General features: G+C 45.2%; 1 protein-coding gene across 2 annotated transcripts in view; it reads left to right on the top strand.

Annotated features, from left to right (window-relative positions):
* Positions 1-2,502: 2,502 nt before the first annotated feature.
* LOC119256941 (inhibitor of carbonic anhydrase-like) overlaps positions 2,503-24,737 on the top strand; it is a 40,304-nt gene continuing 18,069 nt past the window's right edge. The window contains exons 1-12 of one of the 2 annotated variants that reach the window (XM_037524676.2): positions 2,503-2,560; positions 8,230-8,390; positions 10,186-10,294; positions 11,096-11,257; positions 12,438-12,585; positions 13,645-13,697; positions 16,561-16,739; positions 18,153-18,324; positions 19,134-19,276; positions 20,960-21,050; positions 22,169-22,225; positions 24,043-24,198. In XM_037524676.2, the coding sequence (XP_037380573.1) occupies positions 2,518-2,560; positions 8,230-8,390; positions 10,186-10,294; positions 11,096-11,257; positions 12,438-12,585; positions 13,645-13,697; positions 16,561-16,739; positions 18,153-18,324; positions 19,134-19,276; positions 20,960-21,050; positions 22,169-22,225; positions 24,043-24,198 (1,474 nt within the window). In that variant the 5' untranslated portion in view covers positions 2,503-2,517. Of the gene's footprint in view, positions 2,561-8,229; positions 8,391-10,185; positions 10,295-11,095; positions 11,258-12,434; positions 12,586-13,644; positions 13,698-16,560; positions 16,740-18,152; positions 18,325-19,133; positions 19,277-20,959; positions 21,051-22,168; positions 22,226-24,042; positions 24,199-24,737 lie in introns of both variants that reach the window. The other variant, XM_037524674.2, reaches the window with a different exon arrangement.

The following is a 24,737-nucleotide window of genomic DNA, read 5'->3' as shown; positions in this document are numbered from 1 at the left end:
AATAGGTCCATTTTTAGTTTTTGAGAAACCTCCACGCTGCTTTCCACAGGGCCTGGGCCAATCTACATAACCACCAACAGTGTAAGAGAATTCCTTTTTCTCCATGGAAATATAATCTTGAGTGAAAGAAAACACAAAACTGTACATATTGTATGACTCCATCTAGATAACATCGAAAAATTAGCCTAATTGGTCTATGTGATTATGTTACAGGGGAGACCTCAAGGCCCACATATCTGGTTTTTATACCAAACCTATCTGCTTAACTCCACCCTGAGGTCCCAGCAACCTTCCCTTTGGTGGTGATGGGATTTGTGGGTGGAGTTCACAAAGCCTGTACGGAATTAGCTCAGGACATCCTTTCCTAACAATTAGAAGAGATGATAATGGATATCTTTGAGGGAGATGGGGAGTGCATTGAAAGAGGGGCACTAAGGGGCCCCTAACTCTGATAACATTGCTTCTTGCTATGGATTGTTCACTTGGGCATAGCTCATCAAGTTTTACACTAAGGATATTTGAAGTTTTATGTATATTTATTGCATTTCTTTCTTCTTTTTTTTAAAAATACTTTTTTTTTTAAAGATTTATCTTTTGGACCTCCCCGGTGGCGCGGCGGTTGAGCGCTGGGTTACGAAGCTGCCCGCAGCCTCTGCAGCGCCGGATCGATCCCCGGCTGCTCCCCGGCCACCAGAGGAGGGTCCCACATGGTGCGCAGACCTCTCCTGCCGCCCGCTGCTCCCCTCAGCAGTGTACTTCAGTCCTTCTGCCTGCTCTGCTCCCCGCTCTGGCTCTGGTGAATTCTCTCACCCTCCTGCGCTTCTGACTGTACCCAGTGCTTCTATAAATAAATAAATAAATCTTTAAAAAAAAAATTGGGACTTAAAAAAAAAATTTATCTTTCACAAAAGAACTGGGGTATAGGCCAGAGGCGCCAAGGGTGAGAGGATTCTCCAGAGACAGAGCGAGGAGCAGAGCAGGCAGAAGGACCGAGGTACACTGCTGAGGGGAGCAGCGGTGAGACAGGAGAGGTCTGCCGCTCCATGTGCGAATCACCCTGGCGGGCCGGGAATCGAACTGTTATAGGACAGGGAGAGGGGCAGCCCAAACCCCGCAAACCTGCCTATTCTACATGGGTTCTGCCATCCGCCGCATCAACACAAAACATATGAGACTTTAATGGGAAGGAACTTTAATAAAACTAGGAAACAATACAGGTAAGGAAAAGAGTCTAGTTTCTAAATGAAGCACCCAAAGTTACCCGTCCCCTCGTGGGTAAAAGTCCATCCAAATGGGATCGGCCCAGAGCAAGGCCCCAAAGCCTGCCACAAGTCCAAAGCATCTTCCAGTGGGGACCCACAGAAAAGGGTCAGAAACAACCAGATAAGCCCGGAAGGAAAAGAGCAAAATCAACATCAAGATAAAAGCTGCCATTGTCACCTCCCCATGGGGCTCACCCACATCTGTGTCACCCCGTCCACGACCAAAAGACAAGCGCAGTTTCTTTACATGTCTCTAGGCTCCACGCGCCTCCTCCAGGTCTCCTGGCTCCATCTTGCTTTCTTCCTCAGTCTCTTCTGTTGTTTTTTTTTTCTTCCTACTCAGCTCTACCCTCCCTTGGGTGGGGCAGGGAACCTCCTCCTTTCCTGGGGACCACCCTGTTACAGAACCCCCGCTGCAGAGGCTGCGGACAGCTTCACAGCACTGCGCTCAACCCGCTGAGCCACCGGAAAGGTCCGTGTATTTATTGCATTTCAATAACAAGTTTTAAAAACTTCATTTAACTCTGGAAGACTCCCTGCTCCCCTCAGCCCCTTACACACATACACACACACACACACACACACACACACACACACACACACACACTTCAAGCAAGAGGGCTGGGCTTCGGGCTGCAGAGGTGAGCAGAAGCAGCCCTCTCCATGTTCAGCCCTCAGCCCTCCGCAGTGGATGCAGGCTGTCTCTGGGGTTGAGGGTGAGGCTTCCCGGAGGGACCTGGAGTGTGCAACAGGGCGCTTTTAGAGAAAGTCTGAGAAATCCTGAAAAGGTGTGTTCAAAACGCTGTGTATACGTTTGCACATGCTTTCCTGAGTAAAGTGTTCACAGTTTTCAGCCTGTGGACTGGTCCCTGTCCGGAGGTTTCCATTTTCAAAACATTTAAGAGCTGCATGACTAGGTGAAGATCCAGGGGGTAGTAACTAACCAGGGATCAACTAGTCTGGAGCCTTAGTTTATGTGGAGTAAGGCGATCGGTCCAGGGGGCTCCAAGTGTACTTCAACCCGCGAGGGAAAATCCGAAATCGCAGCTCAGGGCGCAGGGCAGAGGGGGCTAGTCGACCTCAAGCCCCGCCCTGCAGAAGGCTGGGTCTGCTCAAGGGCTGCTCCCCGCGGCCTCCGGGAGGGTGGGGTGTGTAGGGAGAGACTAATCCTTTGCAGGAGGCGGATCCTGCCCAGTTGGAGGCAGGTAAAACTGGCAAAAGGAGTTGGTTCAGCGTCGCGCTCGCGCAGGGAAACATGAGGCTTGCCATCGGTGCCCTGCTGTGTGCGGGGGCCCTAGGTGAGTGCTCTGGGAGCCGGGGTGAGGGCAGGACCTCTAAGATGGGAACCAGGGTGCCAGCCAAGCGTCAGCCATAGAGGACATTGTGCAGCCTGCATCTAAGGGGGCTCGAACCTTCCTGGCTTCTGCTTGGTCCTCAAGTGCCATCCTCCAGCGTGTGCACAGGTGCATTTGACAAACCTTTCTTGCAGAAATTCTGTAGCTTAGTGCAGGGGTTGCCAAATTGTGATCAGTGGGCCAAATCCCACCTGCCACCTGGTGGTGTGTATAGTTGGATGAGTTAAAAATGGCTTTTACATCTTTAAATGTAAAAAAGTGGAAATACTTCCACTTTTGTCACGTGGATATTACATGAAATTGAAATTTCAGAGTCCCTACATAACATTTTATTGGAACACAATCATGCTCATTCACATGAACAATGGTCTATGGCTGCTGTGTTCAGGTTTCAAGGGCAGAGTTGAGGAGTTGCCACAGAGACTATATGGCCCACAAAACCTAAAATTATTTACTAGCTATTCTATTACAGAATAAGCTCATGACCCCTAACCTAGCACTTTTGATCCCATTTATAGTGAAAGAAGCAGGGTCAGAGGAGAGAAGGATTTTTTTCTCAGAACTCAAGGGTATTATTAAGTTCACAGGTCTTGTAGGTTTGTCCTGTCAAGATCTTTCCTGCTCTAAACTGTGGGATGACTTCCATCCCTCCCACACAATGGAATGCCTGAGGAAAACAATCACTCTAGAATGGGATCCATGCACCACTCACTGCTGTGTGACACTGGGCAGTCCTTTAACTGAGCGGGCTTCTCCATTTGCTCAGTAGGAATTGTTTTTATCACAACAAACACACAGTTGCTGTGAAAGTGAAATGAGATAATGTATCTAATGGCAGGGCTCTAGACACATGTGAGTTATCTCTAGACTCCAGTCTGCACATTAATGTAGGGGGGCCCTCCCTATATCAGGGAGACCCCAGGGCCCTGTGGCTGGACATCTGTAAGGAAAGTAAAGGTATAAAGTCAGTGAGCTCATGCATGTGAAGAGTCCTCCTTGGCTCAATAACTACTGGTTGTGGCTAGCTCTGGCTCTGAAGGACTAAATTCTGAGGTCAAGGTCCAGTATCATGGGTTTGAGGAGGTTGTAACTGGGGCAGGGCAGAGGGAGAAGACTTGAAGGGCAAGGAGTGCCAAAGGGACCTTCCCACAAGGGGAGTGCTGCCACCTAGGGCCACAAAGTGAACTCTGGGGGGGTCTGGGGAATTTGGGCAAGGTGTGTGTAGTCAGGGGGCACCCCCTTGATCTCCCAAACATTTCTTGAACAGGATTTGCATTGTTTATTCTGTCTCCATCTCCCCTGCTGGCCATGTCGGCACTGACCAAAGTTCATTTGCCCAGTTGGCTCTGTGTTTATGAACCAAAGAACTGCCTGTCCAACACAGCCCTCCCTATATTGGTCTTTTGACTCCCAGACAAAAGTGGAGTCTAGAATGTTTTTTTCTTCAAAGCTTAGTGCTTTTCGACAAAAGCTCTTTGGGGGCAAATGACAGAAATACAACTGGCTTAAACTGAGAAGACCAATGAGAAAGGAGTGAGTACTAGTAGGTATTGCAAGAGCCAAGAACTAAGAGCTCAGAACAGGGACCTCCCTGGTGGTGCAAGGGGTTGAGTCTCAGCACTATGAAGCTATCAGCAGCTACTGCAGCTTGAGTTCAATCCCCGGCCAGGGAGCTAACCCACATGGTGCAGCAGACCTCTCCTGTCTTACCAGCTGCTCCCCTCAGCGGTGTATTTCAGTAGATCTCCCTGTTCTGTTCCCCACTCTGTCTCTGGTGAATCCTCTTACCCCCCGCACATCTGGCCTACACCCCAACTCTTGTATGCATAAATAAATAAAATCTTTGGGGAAAAAAAGAGTTCACAACAACCTGTACCTCCACCTCCTTTCTTGGCCTCTTACCCTCATAGAGTTTAAAAGATTTCTTCATGCAGTGAACATGTGGCTACTAGCTGCTTATCCCTTTCAGGATCAGTTTGAAATATTCACAATGAGCTCTGATTGCCCTTTCTTGAAATTGCCACATGGCTGGCATAGAGTGTTATTAATGATTGACCTAATCTAAGTTATTTGACCCATTTATTCTTAGCTTGCTTAAATATCATTTCTTATTGAAGTATAATTTACATATAATTAAATGTACTTGTTTTAATTGTACATACAAACCAATGATTTTTTGACAAATATACTTACCCAGATAACATCACCACAATCAAGATAAAGAACATTTCGATCATTCCCAAACTTTCTCCTATCCCTTCCCTGTCTTTCTCATTTTCTCCCACTATAGATAGGTTTTGCCTTTTCTAGGACTTCACATAAATGGAATGGCACACTATGTAGCTTTGTGTCTGACATTTTTCATTCAGCATCATTTTTAGAGATTAATCCACATTGCTGCATGTGTCAAAGTGTATTCCTTTTTATTGCTGAGTAGTATTCCACTGTATGACTTTGCTACAGTTTGTTTACCCAGTGACTGGATATTGGCTTTGTGTTTTGTTTTATTTTGGGCTTTTTTTTTTTTTTGCATAAAAGAACTGGGGTATAGGCCAGGTGTGGGGAGGGTAGGATGATTCACCAGAGACAGAGTGATGAGCAGAATAGGCAGATTTTTTACTGAAATACACTGCTAAGGGGAGCAGCGGGCGAGACAGGAGAGGTCTGCTATGCCATGTGGGTTAGCTCCCTGGTGGGGCATCGAATTCATGCCATTCAAGCTGGTGATAGCTTGATAGCACTGAGACTTCAACCCGTGCACCACTGGGGAGGCCCCTATGATGCATTTTTAGTTAATTTTGGTGTATGGTGTTAAGTAAGTTTTGAGATTCGTATTTCAGGACTTGATTTGAAAAGAATATTTTTTTCTCACCAACCTGTGTTGGAAGTTTTGTAAAAAATTTGCTGATCTTATATATGTGGAGCAATATCTAGACTCCAGTCTGTTCCATCAAAGCTATGTGTCTCTGCTTGTGCCAATATCATACTATCTTGATTTCTGTAGCTTTACATTAAATCTTGAAAATTCTGTTGTTCTACCTCAGTTTGGTTTGGTCATTTAGATCTTCACACTCATGCACATTTTTGAATGAGCTTACCAATTTTTATAAAAAAACAAGTTTAGTCTTAGGTTATTGGGATTGCATGTAATTTATAGATTATCTGTATGAGATTTGGGAATTTAACAATATTGAGTTTTCTAATCCATGATCATTTGATATCTATTTATTTAAATAGATCTTCTTTCATTGACAGTTTTTATTTTACAGGTCCTGTTCAGAAACTGTGAAATTTATCCCTACCTGTAACTAGTATTTTTACAATTTCATTTTATAATTGTTTTAGTATTATCGAAATTCAATTGATTTTACATACTGACTTAGAGTCTTATGATGTATCTAAACATGTGTTTTAGTTATATGGGTTTTTTTTTTGCAGATTCTAAACCTTTCTGTATATAAAAAAACACAGTTATCTATGAACAAAGACAATCTGTACATCTTTTATTTCTCTTTGAATCTTATTGAAATGGCTAAGGCTTCTCATACATTGTTACATAGGAGTGTTGAAAGTGTTTGTGAGTTTTTGGGTTGTTTCTGACCTTAAGGGAAAAGCATTCACTCTTTCCCCACTAAATATATTAATTTTAGGGTCGTTGTAAATGTTCCTTATCAGGTTGAGGGCAGTCCCCTTTATTCCTAGTTTGCTTGGGATTTTTTTTTTAAAGATTTATTTATTTATGCATACAAGAGCTGGGGTACAGGCCAGAGATGCGAGGGGTGAGTGGATTCACCAGAGTGGGGAACAGAACAGGCACACTAAGTGAATTACACTGCTGAAGGGAACAGAGGGTGAGACAAGAGAGGTTTGCTGCGCCATGTGGGTTGCTCCTTGGCCGGCCGGGGATCGAACTCATGCTGCAGAGGCTTCAGATTGCTTCATAGCTGCAGAGGCTTCAGATTGCTTCATAGTGTGGTGCTTAACCCCATGTGCCACCAGGGAGGCTCTGCTTGGGATTTTGAACTGACAAGTCTTTTTGGTATCTATTGAGATAATCATATGGATTTTCCTCTTTCATTCTGGTGAATTTCTATGGTGACTTATATTGGTTATTTTTTACTACATTAAATCAATATTGCTTTCCTAGCTACTAGTGTGTTTATACATTTATTTTTGCTGGATTTGATTAGCTAATATTTTATAAAGGATTTTTTTAAAAAAACTTTTTTTTACGGTTTATTTATTTATTTATTTATTTATACAAGCACTGGGTACAGTCAGAAGCGCTGGAGGGTGAGAGAATTCACCAGAGCCAGAGCAGGGAGCAGAACAAGCAGAAGGACCGAAATACACTGCTGAGGGAGCAGCGGGTGGCAGGAGAGGTCTGCGCGCCATGCGGGACCCTCCTCCAGTGGCCGGGAAGCAGCCAGGGATCGAACTGGCGCTGCAGAGGCTGCAGGCAGCTTTGCAACCCAGCGCTCAACCGCAGCGCCACCGGGGAGGCCCTATAAAGGATTTTTTGTTCATGTTCATGAGGGATACTTGACTATAGTTTGTTGGATTTGGATTGTGCTAATGCTGGTTTTAGAAAATAAGTTAGGGATTTATTTTCCTCCTCTGCTTAGTAAAATAATTTGTGCAGAATTGGTAATATTGGTATTATTTCTTTCCTAAGTTTTGGATAGCATTCACCAGTGAAATCCCTTGAGCCTGCATTTCCTTTGACATATATTGTTGTGCAAGATTGCTATTTCCATGTGCTCTCAAGATTTGTTTGTGTGAAAAACTTTTTTTTTATTTTTTTATTTTTATTTTTTTAAAGATTTATTTATTTATTTATACAAGCACTGGGTACAGTCAGAAGCACCGGAGGGTGAGAGAATTCACCAGAGCCAGAGCAGGGAGCAGAGCAGGCAGAAGTACCAAAGTACACTGCTGAGGGGAGCAGCGGGCAGCAGGAGAGGTCTGCGCGCCGTGCGGGACCCTCCTCCGGTGGCCGGGGAGCAGCCCGGGGATCGAACCGGCGCTGCAGAGGCTGCAGGCAGCTTCGCAACCCAGCGCTCAACCGCTGCACCACCAGGGAGGCCCAGAAAAAGTTTACTTTTGCCTTGTTTTGAACGTCATTTTCATTTATAGAGAATTCTAGGTTGGCAGTTATTTTCTCCCTTTAGCACTTTAATGATATAATTCCATTGTCTATGACTTGTGTGATTTTTGACAAAAAATATACAGTGCTTATTGTCTTCTTCCTCTGTACTTAATTTGTCTTTTTTCTCTTCTTGCTATAGATCTGAGAGTTTATAGTTTATAAATCTGTAAGTCTGTGAAAATTCTGGCCAAATATTTCTTCAAATATTTTTACCTGGTGTCCCTTTTCTGCCTAGAACTCTAATTATAGAAATATTAAATCACTTGATATTGTATGACAAATCACTATGGTATGACAAATTACTTTTGTAATCTTTTGCAATTTGAGCATTCATATGAACCATGCAGCTAATCAATTTGTGTCTACCCCACTCAGTCAACTTTTGACTTTGTCTTTAATCTCTTCAGCCTTTGGAGAAAGGTGAGTGATGTGGGTTCCTTACACCTTGGCTTTTTCCCCCTAGGCCTGTGTCTGGCTGTCCCTGAGAAAACTGTGAGATGGTGCACCATCTCAGATCGTGAGGCCAAGAAATGCTCCAGTCTGAGCAAAGTCCTCCCTATTGATGTTCCTCTTGTTTCCTGTGTGAAGAGAAACTCTTACTTTGAGTGCATCGAGGCTATTGTGGTAAGTCACTTTTGCCTAGATGAAAGTAGGAGAAAATCCATATTTTTTCATTCTTTTTCTGCACTTGTTACTGTTTATTGCTTCAGAACAACTTTCTTTCTTTTTTTAAAGATTTATTTATTTTTGCAAGCACTGGGTACAGTTAGAAGCGCGGGAGGGTGAGAGGATTCACCAGAGTCAGAGGGGAGAGCATAGCAGCCAGACTGACGAAGTACACTGCTGAGGGGAGCTGCAGGCGGGCGGCAGGAGAGGTCTGCGCACCATGTGGGAACCTCACCCGGTGGCCGGGGATTGAACTGGCGCTGCAGAGGCTGCGGGCAGCTTCACAACCCAGCGCTCAACTGCTGCGCCACCAGGGAGGCCCCAGAACAACTTTCTTGCCACAGGAATTGGACCATGTATTAGAAGAGAAAGAAATAAGCTAAAGTCCAGAACGTATAGAGGCTCTGGATAGAGAAAATTATTTTAACATTCATTAATAGTAAAAACAGCAATAGTAATTGAACAACTAATAGATAAGAATTATTATTACTTAACATTGTTTTTGTTTTTTTTTTTTAAAGATTACTTATTTATGCATATAAGAGCTGGGGCACAGGCCAGAGATGCAGAGACAGAGTGGAGAACAGAACAGGCAGACTAACTGAAATACACTGCTGAGGGGAGCAGCAGGTGAGACAGGAGAGGTCTACTTCGCTATGTGGGTTGCTCCCTGGCCGGCTGGGAATCGAACTCATGCTTCAGAGGCTGTGGATTGCTTCATAGTGCGGTGGTTAACCCCTTGCGCCACCGGGAAGGCCCCCCAAATGCAGTATCTTTAAGAGAAAAAATAAAATATTATAAAATCTTAAGAAAAAAGCACATGGATGAGACTAAATAGCATTATGAAAAAAATTAGGAGGAGAGTGGCTGAGGTCATCCGAAACTGTTACATATGTAAATCACCATGGGGTCCTGGTGTAGAGATTGAAGAGCTAGAAAAGAACAAAATTTAAACATATCCCCAGCTTTCTGTATACACATCCATTGATCTGATTTTTTACATGATATGATGTAGAGGCAAACTATGATAAATATCCAACATTAGAGGACTAGGGTTCTAGTTTTAATTAATTTAGGTTACATACATGTAGATTTTTGTAGGTATGGTTGATAAGGCAAACTTTCAAAACCCATAACTGGGAAAGGATTCTTTAGTTGGACAACTGGCTAATCATTTAGGAAAAAAGTCAAATCAGTTGCTTAGCTTCACTCAGTTTGACTAGTATAGATAGATATAACAAGATAAATCTCGGGGGTTTAGATAGATATAACAAGATAGATATAGATAGATATAATATATACTATAGATAGATATAACAAGATAAATATAGATAGATATTATATATACTATAGATAGATATAACAAGATAAATCTCCCTGGTGGTGCAGGGGTTAAAGACACAGAGCGATCAAGCTATCAATAGATCCCCAACCAGGGAGCTGACCCACATAAAGCACAGCAGACCTCTCCTGTCTCACCTGCTGTTCCCCACTCAATCTCTGGTGAATCCTCTCACCTCTTGTACTTCTGGCCTGCACCCCAGTTCTTGTATGCATTAATAAAAATAAATCTTAAAAAAAAAAAAAAAGAATGTTGCCAGAGAAAGCCTCCCTGAGGAGGTGACATCTGAGCTGACATGAGAAAGTGAAGGAGGCCTGAAGAATTCAAGGGTCTATGGAACAGAGGTCCCTGGCAGAGAGCTACACAGCCTTCTTCAGAAGTGAAGGGCTGATCCAGCCTCTTTTCTTTCAGGCAAATGAAGCAGATGCTGTGACCATTGAAGGGGGTTTGATGTTTGGGGAGAGCCTGGCCTCCAACCACCTGAAGCCCATCGTGACAGAATTTTACGGCTCAAAAGATGGTGTGTTCTCCCTGTCTGACACAGCATCCGGGAGAGGCAGGGTCTCTGTGGGAGTTACCTTGAAGGGAACAACAAAGTTGTTGAAACCCTTGGGATTGAAGGATGCTGTCACCTCTGCTTCCAGGAGGACTGGAAGTTGTAAACTTTGTGCGTCCTGATGGAAATGCTTTTGGTGCTGCTGGATTGAAGGGGGATGTGCTGTCCCCCATCCACCCAGTGGGTTGCACCACGGTCCCTGACAGCCTCTTCCCTATACTAAATCCCCCAAGTGCTATAGAACATGAGCCTGTGTCTGTGGTGAGGAGAGGTTTTGGGAGTGGAGGGAGTCAAAAAAAGGGGGCTTTGCCTCTTTGTCGAAGACTGTCATCAGTGTGTATGTGAGCACACCCTGCCTCAATTTGACTCCAAGCTGCAGGGCCCTGGCAAAATCCTGGGGATGTCCTCTGTGTCTCTCTTTCACCTTCATGTCTGGGCTGCAGCCAAGAAGGGAGAACAACCCTTGGGGAGAAACTGTAACATCACAGTGACTGGGTGCTGAGGCCCCGTTAATCTGGTATCCCCTTCCCTATGTCTCTGTTGACTTGTAGGCTCTGGCAGGAAAGGACCTAGTGTTTATTGCCTTGAAAAGGCCCATTTTCTCTCTTTTGTCAATCAAGGGATTTTTACCTTTTCAGCCTGCTGTCCAGGAGTTGGGGTGCATCCTAGGATTGCTTTAATATCCCCATTGAACACACTCCAGAAGATTAATTATGACAGCTTGGCTTCTGCTTTTGGCCCTTCTTTCTTTCTGTTCCTTTGCAGATCCACAAAACTACCATTATGTCGTAGCTGTGGTAAAGAAGGGCAGCAACTTTCAGCTGAACCAGCTCCAAGGCAAGAAGTCTTGCCACCCCAGCCTGGGATGGTTTACTGGGTGGAACATCCCCATTGAGATGCTCCTTCCCTCTCACCCTGGTGAAGAAGGTAAGGCCGCCTGGGCTGAGTGGCCACAGTGGCCACCCACATGGGCTGTATTGTGGCCATGCAGTCACTATCAAGTGTACGTGTTTCTTGAACTACAAGATGGAGTGAGAACAATTTGCTTTACACATGCGCTGGCTGGGTTGGCTGTGCCAGCAACCCTCAGGAACTGGCAGCTGAGTCTCAGCCAAGGTGCCGCTATTTCTCTGAGCTCCTGACAGCTGTGCATTCATGGTAATCTCTGCAGTTTGGCTTGACAAGGGAGGCATTTGAGACACACTGAGGAAGGAGAATGCCCTTCTGGCTTCCCAGGAAGGCTGACTAGGGATTAAGGCCACAGACTGACATTCAGGCCTAGAACTTTGGGTAAAGGTTGTGAAGAAGGCAAGAGTGGACAGGAGCTATGTTTTTTTGTGTGTGTACTTCAGGCTTCGTGATCAGTTATGATGAGGCAAGGTGAGCCTAGGGTGCCTTTTTAACCCTTGAAAAGTAACAGCCAAAGCTGTCTGTGTTCTGCAAAAGTGAATTTATTTGAGACCCCTTTCATGTTGCACCTGTGATTAGCACCAACTGCTGCCACCTGAGCCACAGTGCCAATCATGTCTGCCCTTTCTGAGGGTCCCCACATGGCTCCGTGTCAGGTACTGTAGGACATGGGTGGCAGTTGTGAGGTGGCTGTCGGCATGCCCTCACCTCCCTGCCAGGCAGGTTATCCCACCACTTCCCGTGGGTTCCCTGAAAAAGGGGGCCCATGAGCCATCAGGCTTCTGGATCAGAAGGGCAAGTGGGATGAATGGGATGTTTTGAGAGTTCCTGCTTGGCCCCCCTGGTGAGTCCATAAAGTGATGGCGCTGGGGCAGCGACTTGGTTAGTGTGGGTTAGCAGCTCCTGTGCCCTGTCGTGGACAAGCTGGGAAGCATCTCAGGGACCAGGGCCCCAGACCTACACATGCATGTCATGCCCAAGCACCCAGGGCCCTGGGCCATTCTTTCCTTTGGACATAGGCACTGTCAGCCACCTCTGACTATCTACGTCTGGTCAACCCATACACACCTGCTTCCACAGGACTCTCCTGGGAGGTGTGTGTGGACTAATAGGGCCACTCACATACATGCATAACCCAGTGACCCCCAGGGGCCCCACCAGCTCACACCCTGACATCTGTGTCTTCTGTGTTAAGCAGCAGCAGCCAAGTTCTTCTCTAGCAGCTGCGTCCCCTGTGCGGATAGGAAGAAGTTTCCCAACCTGTGTCAACTGTGTGCGGGGAAAGGCGTGGACAAGTGTGCCTGCTCCTCCAACGAACCATACTTTGGCTACACAGGCGCCTTCAAGTGAGTGAGACTCCTGTTCTCATCCTCACTCTGGGGGTGGTAAAACTAAGGCACAGGGAGTGGACAGGGCCTGCTCCAGTCTCCCTTGAGTGTCAGTGTGAAACTCAGGGTCCTCAGTGCCCTCCATGACCCACCCAGCTTGTGCCCATCCAAAAGAGCAGTCTTCTGTGGGGGAGCCCTGCTTGTCTCCTCAGAGTCTGCATCCACCTGTCTACATTACATTCTTGGACCAGGGAGGACTAGAATTACAGCCCCATCTCTGGGATTCCAGGGTCCACAGCCCACAGCAGGGCCTAACCTGGCTTGCTTCTCTCTGCCTGAGCATCTTCCTGTGCCTGGACACCTATCTGCCTCTCCTCACCTTCCTCGCAGCCCCCTGCAGTCGCTTTCCATAACCCATGCTCTGTAAGAGACAGTTACTCTCAAAATTCGAGCAATGCCACAACACAACAGCTCTCCTGCCTGTGACCATGCAGGTGTTTTCGCTTCACCAACCTTCTGCCTTTGCAAAGCAGCAGAGGCAGCTCTCCTCCCAAGACTGCTGCCTGTGACCACACAGGTCTCTCTTTTAACAAACCTGTCCCTTTTGGGGGCAGCTCTTTCTGCCCACTTGTATCTGTGCAAGTGTCCTTTACTTTTCTCTCCCTTTTTATAATAACCTGCCCTTTTAGATATTAACAAAAATTCAGAGCAAAACTCTGTGGGGATCCAAGGCAAGCCAAGTTTTTATACTCCGTGTTAAAGGTTTTACACCTTTTATTTAAAAAAAGAATAATCAGAGGCTTTAGGCGACAGGGGAGGAAAAGGAAGGTGAAGGGCTTTCTTTTGCACCAGCCCTCCCCAGAGGTCCTTAGTATGGCTTAAAGGGCTCCTGGCCTTGCCTGTTTGGGTTCAACAGCCCCTCAGACAGGATCATCACCTGTATAAGACAGCCTGGAGCCCAGGAATGGTGCATAAAGCCCTGTGAGCCAGTGGCCACAGCAGAACCTCACAGGGCAAATAACCCAGGTCGAGCTTGATCCCACAGGGTGGCCTGATTTCAGCTGTCCTTTTCCCCAGGTGTCTGCAGAACGGCGGGGACGTGGGCTTCATGAGACACATGACGGTGTTTGGTAAGTGCCAGAGGAAGGGAGAATCCTGACCAGGTAGCTGGCTCTTGCCTGCTGGTTTCCTTTTATCTAGAAGTGGTGATGATTTTAATGAATTAGAAGATTTTTTTTGTAAAGACTTATTTATTTATGCATACAAGAACTAGGGTACACACCAGAGCTGTAGGGGGTGAGAGGGCCCACCAGAGATAGAGTGGGGAGCAGAACGGGCAGACTGACAGAAATACACTGCTGAGGGGAGCAGCGGGTGAGTCAGGAGAGGTCTGCTGCACCATGTGGGTAGCTCCCTGGCCAGGGATCCAACTCACGCTGCAGTGGCTGCAGACAGCCTCATAGTGCTGCGTCTTAACCCCTTGCACCATTAGGGGGACCCAATTAGGAGATTTTTGTATAAAATACATTTCTATTATTTGTACTTTGTTTAGTGCTCAATTACATCAGTCTATAAATCTACTAAACAAAATTTCTGAACATTTGAATGGTACTTAGCAATGAATAAAAGAAAACAAGTTTTAATAATTAAATTCGCTTAGTCACTGAAATATCAATTTCAAATTTAACCACATTCTCCTGAATGCTTCATTATAAACAGCTCCTAAATGCCTCAAATGCTTTAAGTAAACACACAAATTATTTTAATGATTCAGAACTTAGCACACCTTAACTTGTTCTGTTACAAAAACATTATTAACATGGACAACAATTTATTTGTTTATTTCTTCTGATATTAAAAAAAAAAACCACTTTCTAGCATTTTTGGGCAATCTACCAGAAGCAAACAAACAAACAAAATAAAATAATATTTCAGACAAGTTAACATTGCAGATTCTGGGTTTTGTAACCAATTAAATTTCTGATTGATACAGAACACACTGTATTACTCAAGATGTTTAAAACTCAAAGATATATTCACTATGCTAAGCTCAGTTAAAAAAAAAAAAAACTGTTTTCTCAAGGAGAATTTTATTTTATTTATTTCATTTTTTTAAAATATTTTTTATTTAGTTAATATTGATCTGTATCATTTTCATAACATAAGTGTAGGATCCCCCTTTCAAGGGAGCAGCGGGTGAGGCAGGAGAGGTCTGCTGTGCCTTGTGGATTAGCTCCCTGGCAGGGGATCGAACTCAGGCTGTAGCAGTGATGGCTCTGAGACTTAACTCCTAGGCCACCAAATTTTTTTTTAATATAAAGACTTAAAATGTATTTTCTCTGCAACATACCTAATTAAATTATAACCATGTATGTGAACTCTAATAGTCTTTTTTTCATATAAGACCATCTATATTAGTTTGCTAGGGCTGCTCTAACAAAGTACCACTTTTTCCATTAAGCAATTGAAATTAAATTTCTCATTGTTCTAGAGGTTAGAGGTTCCAAGATGAAGATGTTGGAGCGGACATCCACTTCTCAAGGTTGTGAGGCAGAATCTGCTCCATGCCTTTCTCCAGCCTCTAGTTGGTTTGCTGGTTGATCTTAGGCATCATTTTTGGCTTGTCTGCATCTTTACATGGTATTCTGCCTCTGTGCATGTTTACCTGACCCCAAATTTCCTTTTTTTTAAAGATTTTTTAAAAAATTTATTTGTGCATGCAAGAACTGGGGTGTAGGCAAGCGGTACAGGGGGTGAGAATGCTCTCACCCCCTGCAGAGTGGGGGACAGAGTGGGGAGCAGAACAGTCAGATCTACTGAAATACACTACTGAGAGGAGCAGCGGGTGAGATAGGAGAGACCTGCTGCACCATGTGGGTCCCCTCCCTAGTTGGGGATCCAATTCATGCTGCAGTGGCTGGCGATTGCTTGATAGCATGAGACTTTAAACCCTGCACCACCAGGGAGACCCTAAAAGTCTTTTCTAATACCTAATCAAGGTGAACCAAGGAGCCACAGATTTCAGGTACTTCTTTATACCTGGGTGCCCTAACTTTGGCCCTAAGACTCTCCTTCCATCTTTCTCCTTCAGACTGTGCCCCTAAGGGAGTGTTGTCACTTTAGAGGGCATTTTGACTGTCCTAATGTGGTGACACATCAGCCTTAGACTAGGTGACATTTTGATGAGTTAATGAACACTCTTAATTCTCTAAGCCTCAGTTCCCTCACCTCTAGAATGGGATAATTACATTCCTTCTCTTCCTGAGTTGCCAGAGGGTTAAATGGAATAGAGCATGGAGAGCCTTCAGGATAGTCTTTGGTGTGTGTGCGGGTTCAGAAGGCATTGGTTGTCATCATTCTTATCAACAGAGCCAGAGATATGTGGGGCAGTCAGAGGGGCCCTGGGCCAAGCATGCCTCCCTGCCTGTGTCTATTTGCTGTGAGAACCGCTCATTTCATCTCCTGAAGCTGCAGGCTCTTCATCTATGTTAAACGTATTTGGAAAAGATTAATTTCTTTTCAGGTGGTTAAAAAATTATTAAAGAGGGAAAATTAGGTGATACAAACTAAAGCTTCATTAAGTAGGGTATATCCATTGGAGAAATGCAAAATGGTACAGGCTTCTGTAGGATAAAGAATAAGGAAGAGGAAGTGGAAAAAATAAGGTAAAGGAAGGAAGAGGAAGTAGAAAATATCTGATTGGCTCACGTCAACCTTTTTTGTAGTGAGAAGGAATAAGGAAATAACTATAGAGCCCAGAGCTGACTTAGCATTTGGGGACTGGCCAACTGTGTAGACTGAATTTCTGGAGCATTTACAAGAACCCAAAAGTTCTCTAAGGTTTAATGTGCTGACATGGCATCCAGGCAGAAGTGGCTCCATCTTGAGCCCAGAAAGTTATGTCGATAAGGTCAGTTTGTAATCCTGGGAGAAGCAGGGAGCACAGCTCATGCCTCTGTTCTCAGTTGGCTCATCCGAACCTTCCTCCCCCAGAGAACCTGAAAGACAAGGCTGACAGGGACCAATATGAGCTGCTCTGCAGGGACAACACCCGGAAGTCCGTGGAAGACTACAAGGAGTGCCACCTGGCCCAGGTCCCCTCCCATACCGTTGTGGCCCGGAGTGTGGGTGGCAAGGAGGACTCGATTTGGGAGCTTCTCAACTATGCCCAGGTATCCCCACGTGCCCTGCTCCCTTCCTGTGTTCAACATGCCAGGAGAGGGCAATCAGGCCTGATATCCAGGGGTCCCTGCTTGGATTTGGGGCTTTTCCTGCATTCCCTTCTTGCCATTCACAGAAGTTCTTGTGCATTCAGGCAGGACACAGCAGGAACCATACCACATATCATCAGCTTCACTGACAAGCCACTCAGTCTATATGTGTTAGACAGCAGAAAACATAAAAATCTCTGGCATCATTGACCCCATAGGCAAAATACTCTCTGCAAAAGCTCCTTTGTGGCCCCATTTTTTTCTTTTCAGCTCTAGTGTGATCCTTGGAATGTGGCACAGATGCCTTTTCTCCATGAAGAGGCCCCTATTACCCTACTGGCATAGGAGCCTTCCCTTCTGACTTCCTTTTGTGGCAGGTGCCTACCTGGCCAAGAGTATTTTCTCTGCCCTGCATGGGCAGTGTCTCTCCCAGTCTCATTCACCACATTGTCCTGTCTCTGTCAGTGTGCTCTGCTCAGCCCTGGGGATTCAGAGATGAACTAGACATTAATCTGCACTTGAGTTGCTCACGGATTAATGTGGAAGATCCAGTGAGTAATGTAAAAATAGATGATCACCAGATGAGGTGGCACAACCTTGGGGACATGGATTGTGTACATTGTAGAGGGTAGAGGGACTGACTTGCGGGGGTGGGGGGGAGATTCCTGAGCCCCAGGGAGTAAGCCTTTGCACTCCCAAGGAAGCGTGGGGTTTTCCAGAGAAGGCAGCAGGTGACATTTCCCACAGAACCTCAGCAAAAGCAAAAGCAGGCAGACATTGGAAGGAGCATGTGGGTAGGTACTCTCATCAGCTACTGTCAAGGACATTGGGCCATAGGCAATGGGCCATTGGTTTTCTCGGAGGCCAGAAAGGAAAGGGGACTGCTTGAAGTCCTTCAGTGGCAGGCCTAAAATAGATGCACTCCTATCCTAGCCCCATGTCCAAGGTCATTGGCAGGGAGCTGGACCACCAGCCACTCCAGGGTGAAGACCATCAGAGCTACTCGGAGCCATCAGAAAACCAGGAATGAGGCAGCCTTCGCTGCCTGCCCGTGGTAACATGGCACTGGACAGGGGTAGCTGCTTGGCACACAGTGACTCCTACTCCTTCATATAGTTCTAGGGGAAGGAAGGAGCCCACTCCTGGCAGTTTCCCTGAGGCTGAATAAGCCCAACAAACTGGGCTTATGAGAACTTCCTTTGAGTGAGGACTGAGACTAGAGAACTCTGTGAGCATCCTGTGGCCACTGTCTTCATTCTCAGGAGCTCATATTTTTCTACCTTTCTGTTTTCTGTGTCTGGTTTGGGGGTGGTTTTCCCTTCCCCTCTCTATGCCAGCCTCCTTCCTTCACTATTTCTTTGATCATTTGAATAGGAAAATTTTGGAAAAGGTAATTCGACACAATTCCAGCTCTTTGACTCACCTCATGGGGAGGACCTGCTGTTTACAGATGCCACCCGTGGGTTTTTAAGAGTCCCACCTATTATGGATGCCAAGCTGTACCTGGGAAATGAGCGTTTTGCTGCCATTCAGCATTTAAGGAGAGGTGAGTGAGGTCCTCTGAGGACACAGTGCAGGGCGGGGACCACAGGGGTTGTCCCTATGCTGCCTTGCCTCCCCCAAGTGTCACTGGCTTGTGGAATCCAGGGGTCTGCTAACTGCATTGGTAATGAGGGGATTTTCTGTTGAACTGGGGAAAAAGCCTAAATTAGCTTCAGAGTACAGACACATTGACGTAATGATGGTTCTAGCTCCTTTGTATTAATCAGGGTCACCCCACCCAGTGACAGGTCCACCTGACAGGGAATAGCCCATCCTAAGCCACTGTGGGAACATGGCCTCTGCCACCATTAGAAGCAGAGGTAGAATTTCAGGTTTTATGAGAGCTCCGGCCTTCCACTAAGCCCCTATGACTCATTTCTTTCTTCTTTCTTTCTTTTTATTTCCCTTCCAGTTAGTCAACCAACAGTTGCTGAAGGCCAGCCACCGTGTTAGATGTGGACATTGGGGGGATGGCATAGCGCAAGAACAGAATACACTGATTTCTAACTGGGGAACACTCCCTGGATGGCAGAACCCAATCCTGGAAGAGAAAACACCAGGAGTTGCTGAGCTGAGCTGGGGAGGAGATGCCTGGGGAGGCAAGGTCAGGAGGGAGGGGTATTGCTCTGCCTTCATGCTCTGAGAACAAGGTCCCGCATTTCTCCTGGGGGGCGATAGGCAGGAATGAGGAAAGAGGCAGGCGTGAGACATGCCAGCTCTGCTGCTGTCAGTCATAGCAGCATTGGGCAGCCATTCTTCAGCCAGTGGCACTAAGCCCCCAGACCCATGTCAAGACTTCCTTTGAATGTCTAGGTGTGGAAGACTCCCAGAGGGTGCGGTGGTGTGCAGTGGGCCAGCACGAGAGGGCCAAGTGTGATGAGTGGAGTGCTGTGAGTGGTGGGATCTTACAGTGCTCCTCACAGGAGACCACGGAGGACTGCATTGCCGCCATCACGGTGAGTAAGAAGGCCCCCTCCTCCACACTGGTCTCCTACACTCACACACTGGACCTTTCTGCCTCTTTCCCAGACACCTTACTGTCAGCTACGAGACATGCCTGTGGTGTGCTCCCCACACCCTCCAAATCCCCACTCCACTCTCCACATCCCTACTCCCCTTGGGCCCTTCCAGTGCAGCCTGGGCAGAAACACAGAGCCAGCCCAAGGCCTAGCGCCTTAGGACTCAGCCCAGGAGTCAGTGGAGCTCGAATGGGTATCCTGCCTCAGGACTGCAAGCAGTAGGGTGACAGCCCAGGGTATGGTCAGGGACCCTGTGGATTACGAAAGCAAATCAAGTTCTAAATCCTTCAATCCTACTTTTAATTTTTTCTGGTGATAAAAATATTACATACTAGAATAGTAATGAAAAATAAATAAAATCATTAACAACTTCAAATCATACCTCATAATTTCTGAGTTATGAAGTTGTGTTATTATTAACTTTCATTTCTCTATGAGCAGACAAAAATTTTTGTGATCCTGATTTTGGTAAACTTCCCTGGGACTAACCCATGAGATTAAAATCCTGATTTTATACAGGATTGTTCTCTCCTAAATATGTCAATTATAAGGATTAAATGAATTTGAGTGCTCATAACATTGCCTGGCATACAGTAAGAGATCAATAAATGTTAACTATTGTTGTTATCATTTAAGGCCTCGAACATGATTGGCATCCTTTCTTAGATAGTGAAATGTTTATTTAAAATATGTTTTTAACAGCTGCACAATGGTCCACCAAGTATAGTCATGCGTTGCTTAAAGATGGGATTACATTCTTTTTTTTTTTTTAAAGATTTATTTATTTATGCATACAAGAACTGTGGTATAGGCCAGAGGTACAAGGGGTGAGAGGACCTACCAGAGACAGAGTGGGGAACAGAACAGGCAGACTGACTGAAATACACTGCTGAGAGGAGCAACAGGCAAGACAGAAGAGGTCTGCTGCTCCATGTGGGTATCTCGCCAGCCAGCCAGGATCGAACCTGCATTGCAGAGGCTGTGGATTGCTTCATAGTGCTGTGTTTAACCCCTTGTGCCATCAGGGAGGCCTAAAGATGGGGTTACATTCTGAGAAATGTGTTAGGTGACTTCATCATTGTGCAAATGCCATAAGGTGTCATTAATGGTATAACCTACTACACACCTGGGTTATATGGTATAGCCTGTTGGCACCACTGTTGTAAATGTGGTCTATCAGTGTCCAGAATGCTGTTAAAAATGGTGCATGAGTATAGTTCTATCTCGATTTATTTTACCAATTTCTAAATGTCTATATTTGGTTTATTTCCAAATGCTTTGCTGTTATAAATAATATAGATAGAAGATTTTTATTATATAGCTGTCAGTACTTCTGAGTATACAGCAGCCCCCTTATCCACATTTTTCTTTCTACTGTTTTAGTTACCTGCAGTCAATAACAGTTTAAAAAATATTATATACAGTAAGAGATTTTGAGAGAAAAACCACATTCATATAAATTTTATTATAGTATATATTGTTACAAATATGTTTATGTGGTGAAAGTTTGGGGAATCCATGAGTTTGGGGGACATGTGACATGAAACCAACGAAATGGAAACCTCTGAGAGTCACGGGGACAGGATACTCAGTTATGGTGCTGTTGATTTATTTCTTCAGAAAGGAGAAGCTGATGCCATGACCTTGGACGGAGGCTATGTCTACATTGCGGGCAAGTGTGGCCTGGTGCCTGTCATGGCAGAAAACTACAGTAAGTGGAGGAAGCACCTCTTGGGATTATGGAAATAGAAAGATGAGGACATAATTTAGTTCACTGCTAAATTATGTTGTTGCCATGTAGAGAGCTAGCAGACAACATCCAACAGTCCCCTTCTCCAGAGTCCAGAACCAATTAAGATTATAGATGCAGGAGTTTGGGAGATTGAGATCAAAATAACACCTTTATTACCGAAATGGTGACATGATCAATAGCCTTGGTCATAAGGCTTGCCAAACTGTCCTTGAGTTAGAGTAGCCCACTAATTCAGGAGAATAAGGTCTTTGACTTAGCGCAGGTCAGAGAGCACAGGAAAACACATTTTTTTATAACTGAGAAGCTCTAAACTACCCACCACCCGGACTCTCTTCATTAAAGAAAGAAGGAACTGGACCACGTGTGCCTTCGTCCTTTTATCCAATTTACTAGTCAATATTCCAAAATTAACTCCTGCCAGCTGTGCTGAAAGATTGAGAGATGGGGGCACATGGAAAAACAAAACCAGGGGAAAGAGGATTTCACCAATATCATTTGTTAACTACTTTGTCTGCTCGGCAGTGAACAAGAAACCGTGTATTATTCTTCAAAACAAACAGCTCTGTGAATAGTAGTATTTCTATTTTACAGATGTAGAAATGAAGGCTTACAAAAGTTAAATGATGTGTCCAAGATAGAATAAAGACAGCATCCAGGTCTTCTGACCTCATGGGCAGGTTTTTACCCTGTAACATAGCCCGAATATGATCGCTACTGGGGAAAGAATGCCAGGATGATTTGAATCACACAGCTAGTGCAATAGGATCTTGGTCACTATCTCCACTGTTCTCTCCCTGACTCCCCTTTAAGGGCCTCTTATTTTCTTTCTCAGCTTCAGCCTGAGTATAAGAGAGATTCTAGTCTGGAACCTAATGTTCAGATGACAAGGAGCAAGGGAAGAGGAGGTAACATGAAACTATAGATTCCAGCTCATTTAGGACCAACCACAAACTGCTTAGTTGGTGTTTCTACTTAATTTCTTTTTGGCGATTGAGAATGAAAAGCTCATGACATTGGATTGAGTAACATGAGAGTTTAATACCATGTGTCTTGAATGTTATTATTTTTCTTTTTAGAGCATAAAGATGGCAATGAGCAGCTTGGGCCTCAGTGTGTGGATACAAACATAGGAGGTGAGCCAGAGCAGTAATGTTGGGTCTCAAAGGTAAAGGCATATTGTTGGGGAGAAGATAAAAAAAACAAAAATTGAAAAAAAGCCACATTTAATTTTTAAGCAGCAAATTTGTCCAAAAATTACAATAATAATTTAGAGTCGACAGAGGACTCCCGCTTGCACAGTCCCTGTTTACTCTTCTCAGCAGACACCTAGTATGTGGGCATCATCACCCCAGGTTATGTAGTTGGAGAAACTGAGGTACAGGGACTGAGTGACTTGCCCATGCAATCAGGGAGTGACTGCCCAAGGGCTTGAGAAAATATAGGGTGACTGGAAATCTGACCAACCACATTGTTCTTTATCACATGCCACCTGCCCTTCTCTGCCTGAAGCTCAAGGCCAGCATGAGGGCAGGAGTCCATTTCAAACATTTCTGGGGTCAAGTAGAAGCATTATGAGAGGAGATTCACAGATGCAGCTAATAAGGAGGAGGAAAATGAAATCAAACCTCTAGCTTTTCACAGGTTGAGTTTTAATAGCAGGGGAGTTGACTTCATCTTTAGGATAGGACACTAGGCGACAAGTTCTCCATCTGTGTCTCCACCTAGACAGAGAGGATGTGCAACTTCCCTGAAGTACCAAAGCTTGGGCATTAGTTAGTCAGCAGTTCTCTGTCTAGCATTGTGCCTCCACCAGTTGCATCAACATCACCTGAGAACTTGTCAGAATGAAAATTCTTAGACCCCATCCTAGGTCTACTGTGTCAAAAACTCTGGGTGTCGGGCCTCCCTGGTGGCGCAGCGGTTGAGCGCTGGGTTGCGAAGCTGCCCGCAGCCTCTGCAGCGCCGGATCGATCCCCGGCTGCTCCCCGGCCACCGGAGGAGGGTCCCACATGGCGCGCAGACCTCTCCTGCCGCCCGCTGCTCCCCTCAGCAGTGTACTTCCGTCCTTCTGCCTGCTCTGCTCCCTGCTCTGGCTCTGGTGAATTCTCTCACCCTCCCGCGCTTCTGACTGTACCCAGTGCATGTATAAACAAAAACAAACAAACAAACAAATAAATAAATAAATAAAACATGCCTCTATTAAAAAAAATAAAATAAAATAATAAATAAATACATAAATACATAAATAAATAAAACTCTGGGTGTCAGGCCCAGCATTCATTGTTTTAAGAAGCCTTCTTGCTGATTCTGATGTGCATTAAGGTGTAAAAACTGATAGAGGATCCTGAAATGAAAACAGGTGTCCACTTGGATTTGGAATTTCCTGTGAGTGGGAAAAGCTGCGGGAGGCAGGGCTTGAAACATAGAAAAAATACATCGTGACCTTTCTGACAAGCAATACAATGATTTCTACAGATAAATTGTTTCTAATATGGGCAGATTGGTCACAAGATAAACACCGCCCAGTAGGGGGATTATAAAATACAGTGGGACATAATTCAGAATCAACCCCAAAATAGAATGTGACCATTATAGCTATAGCTACTTCTACTGAATCAAAAAGGTGTCCACAACTATCACTGAGGAAGAATAAAGCAACTCGCAGAGAAGATTGTATAACCGGATTCCATTGAAATAAAAATGAAGTGTGCATATAAATATTACTAGTATATGCGTATAGATGTATTGGGAATGCAGTTGTCAGTCTGTTTGGCCCAGTACCTAATAGTGATAGTTATTGGGAGAAACTTCTGCCGATAAAGTGAGGGGCCCAAGCTATTTCCCCCTCCCCTGGGAGAGTGGCAGGCAGGTGGTAGCCACAGCAGCTCTAGAGTACATTTCTGGAGGATCCTGGAGGTATTGAAATTGCATGTTGCGTCTCTGTTGCAAGGCTATTACTCCGTGGCAGTGGTGAAGAAGTCAGATGCTGGTCTCACCTGGAACTCTCTTCGAGGCAAGAAATCCTGCCACCCTGCCGTTGGCACTTCAGAAGGCTGGAACATCCCCATGGGTTTAATATACAACCAAACGGGGTCCTGTAAATTTGGTAAGTGCATTCTGGGAAGTGGTGTGGCAGCCCGTTCCCTGCACCTGTGCCTGTGAAGGGAAGGAATTCAATTCACTGAAAGGCAAAAAGTGGGTGACAGGGCCAGAGGCTGGAAGGTGCAGGCAGTCTTCACGTCCCTCTGCATGGCCTCCCTGCTCTCCTTAGCCCCTTCTTTCTAGCTGGAATGATTGCTTCAAAGGGCAACTCTCAGAGAAAGACCTCATTCTCAATGTTGTGCAACTGGCTCTGGAAACAAGCCTGGGACTGCAAAACAAGGGTGTGATATATGGTGCAGTGTGTGCGTGTGTGTGCGCGCATGCGTGTGTGTGTGCATGTGCGTGTGTGTGTGTGTGTTGTGTGTTGTTTCCCCATATAAGCCAAATAGGCTGCTTTCTTAATTGAAAACATAGTACCAGTAAATATTTTATTTTTCACTTTTGTCATCATCTCATTTAGATTTCCATGTTAATCATTTTAGCAGCTCTCTTGTCAATACCTTAAAGACTCTTGCTCCCCTGCTTTCCCCAGCCATCGGCCAA

This window comes from Talpa occidentalis, unplaced genomic scaffold (genome assembly GCF_014898055.3).
Source record: "Talpa occidentalis isolate TD23 unplaced genomic scaffold, MPIMG_talOcc4v2.1 talOcc4.4, whole genome shotgun sequence".
Lineage (NCBI taxonomy): Eukaryota > Metazoa > Chordata > Mammalia > Eulipotyphla > Talpidae > Talpa > Talpa occidentalis.
The sequence above is the reverse complement of the archived record's forward strand: the minus strand, read 5'-3'. Positions and strand labels throughout refer to the sequence as shown.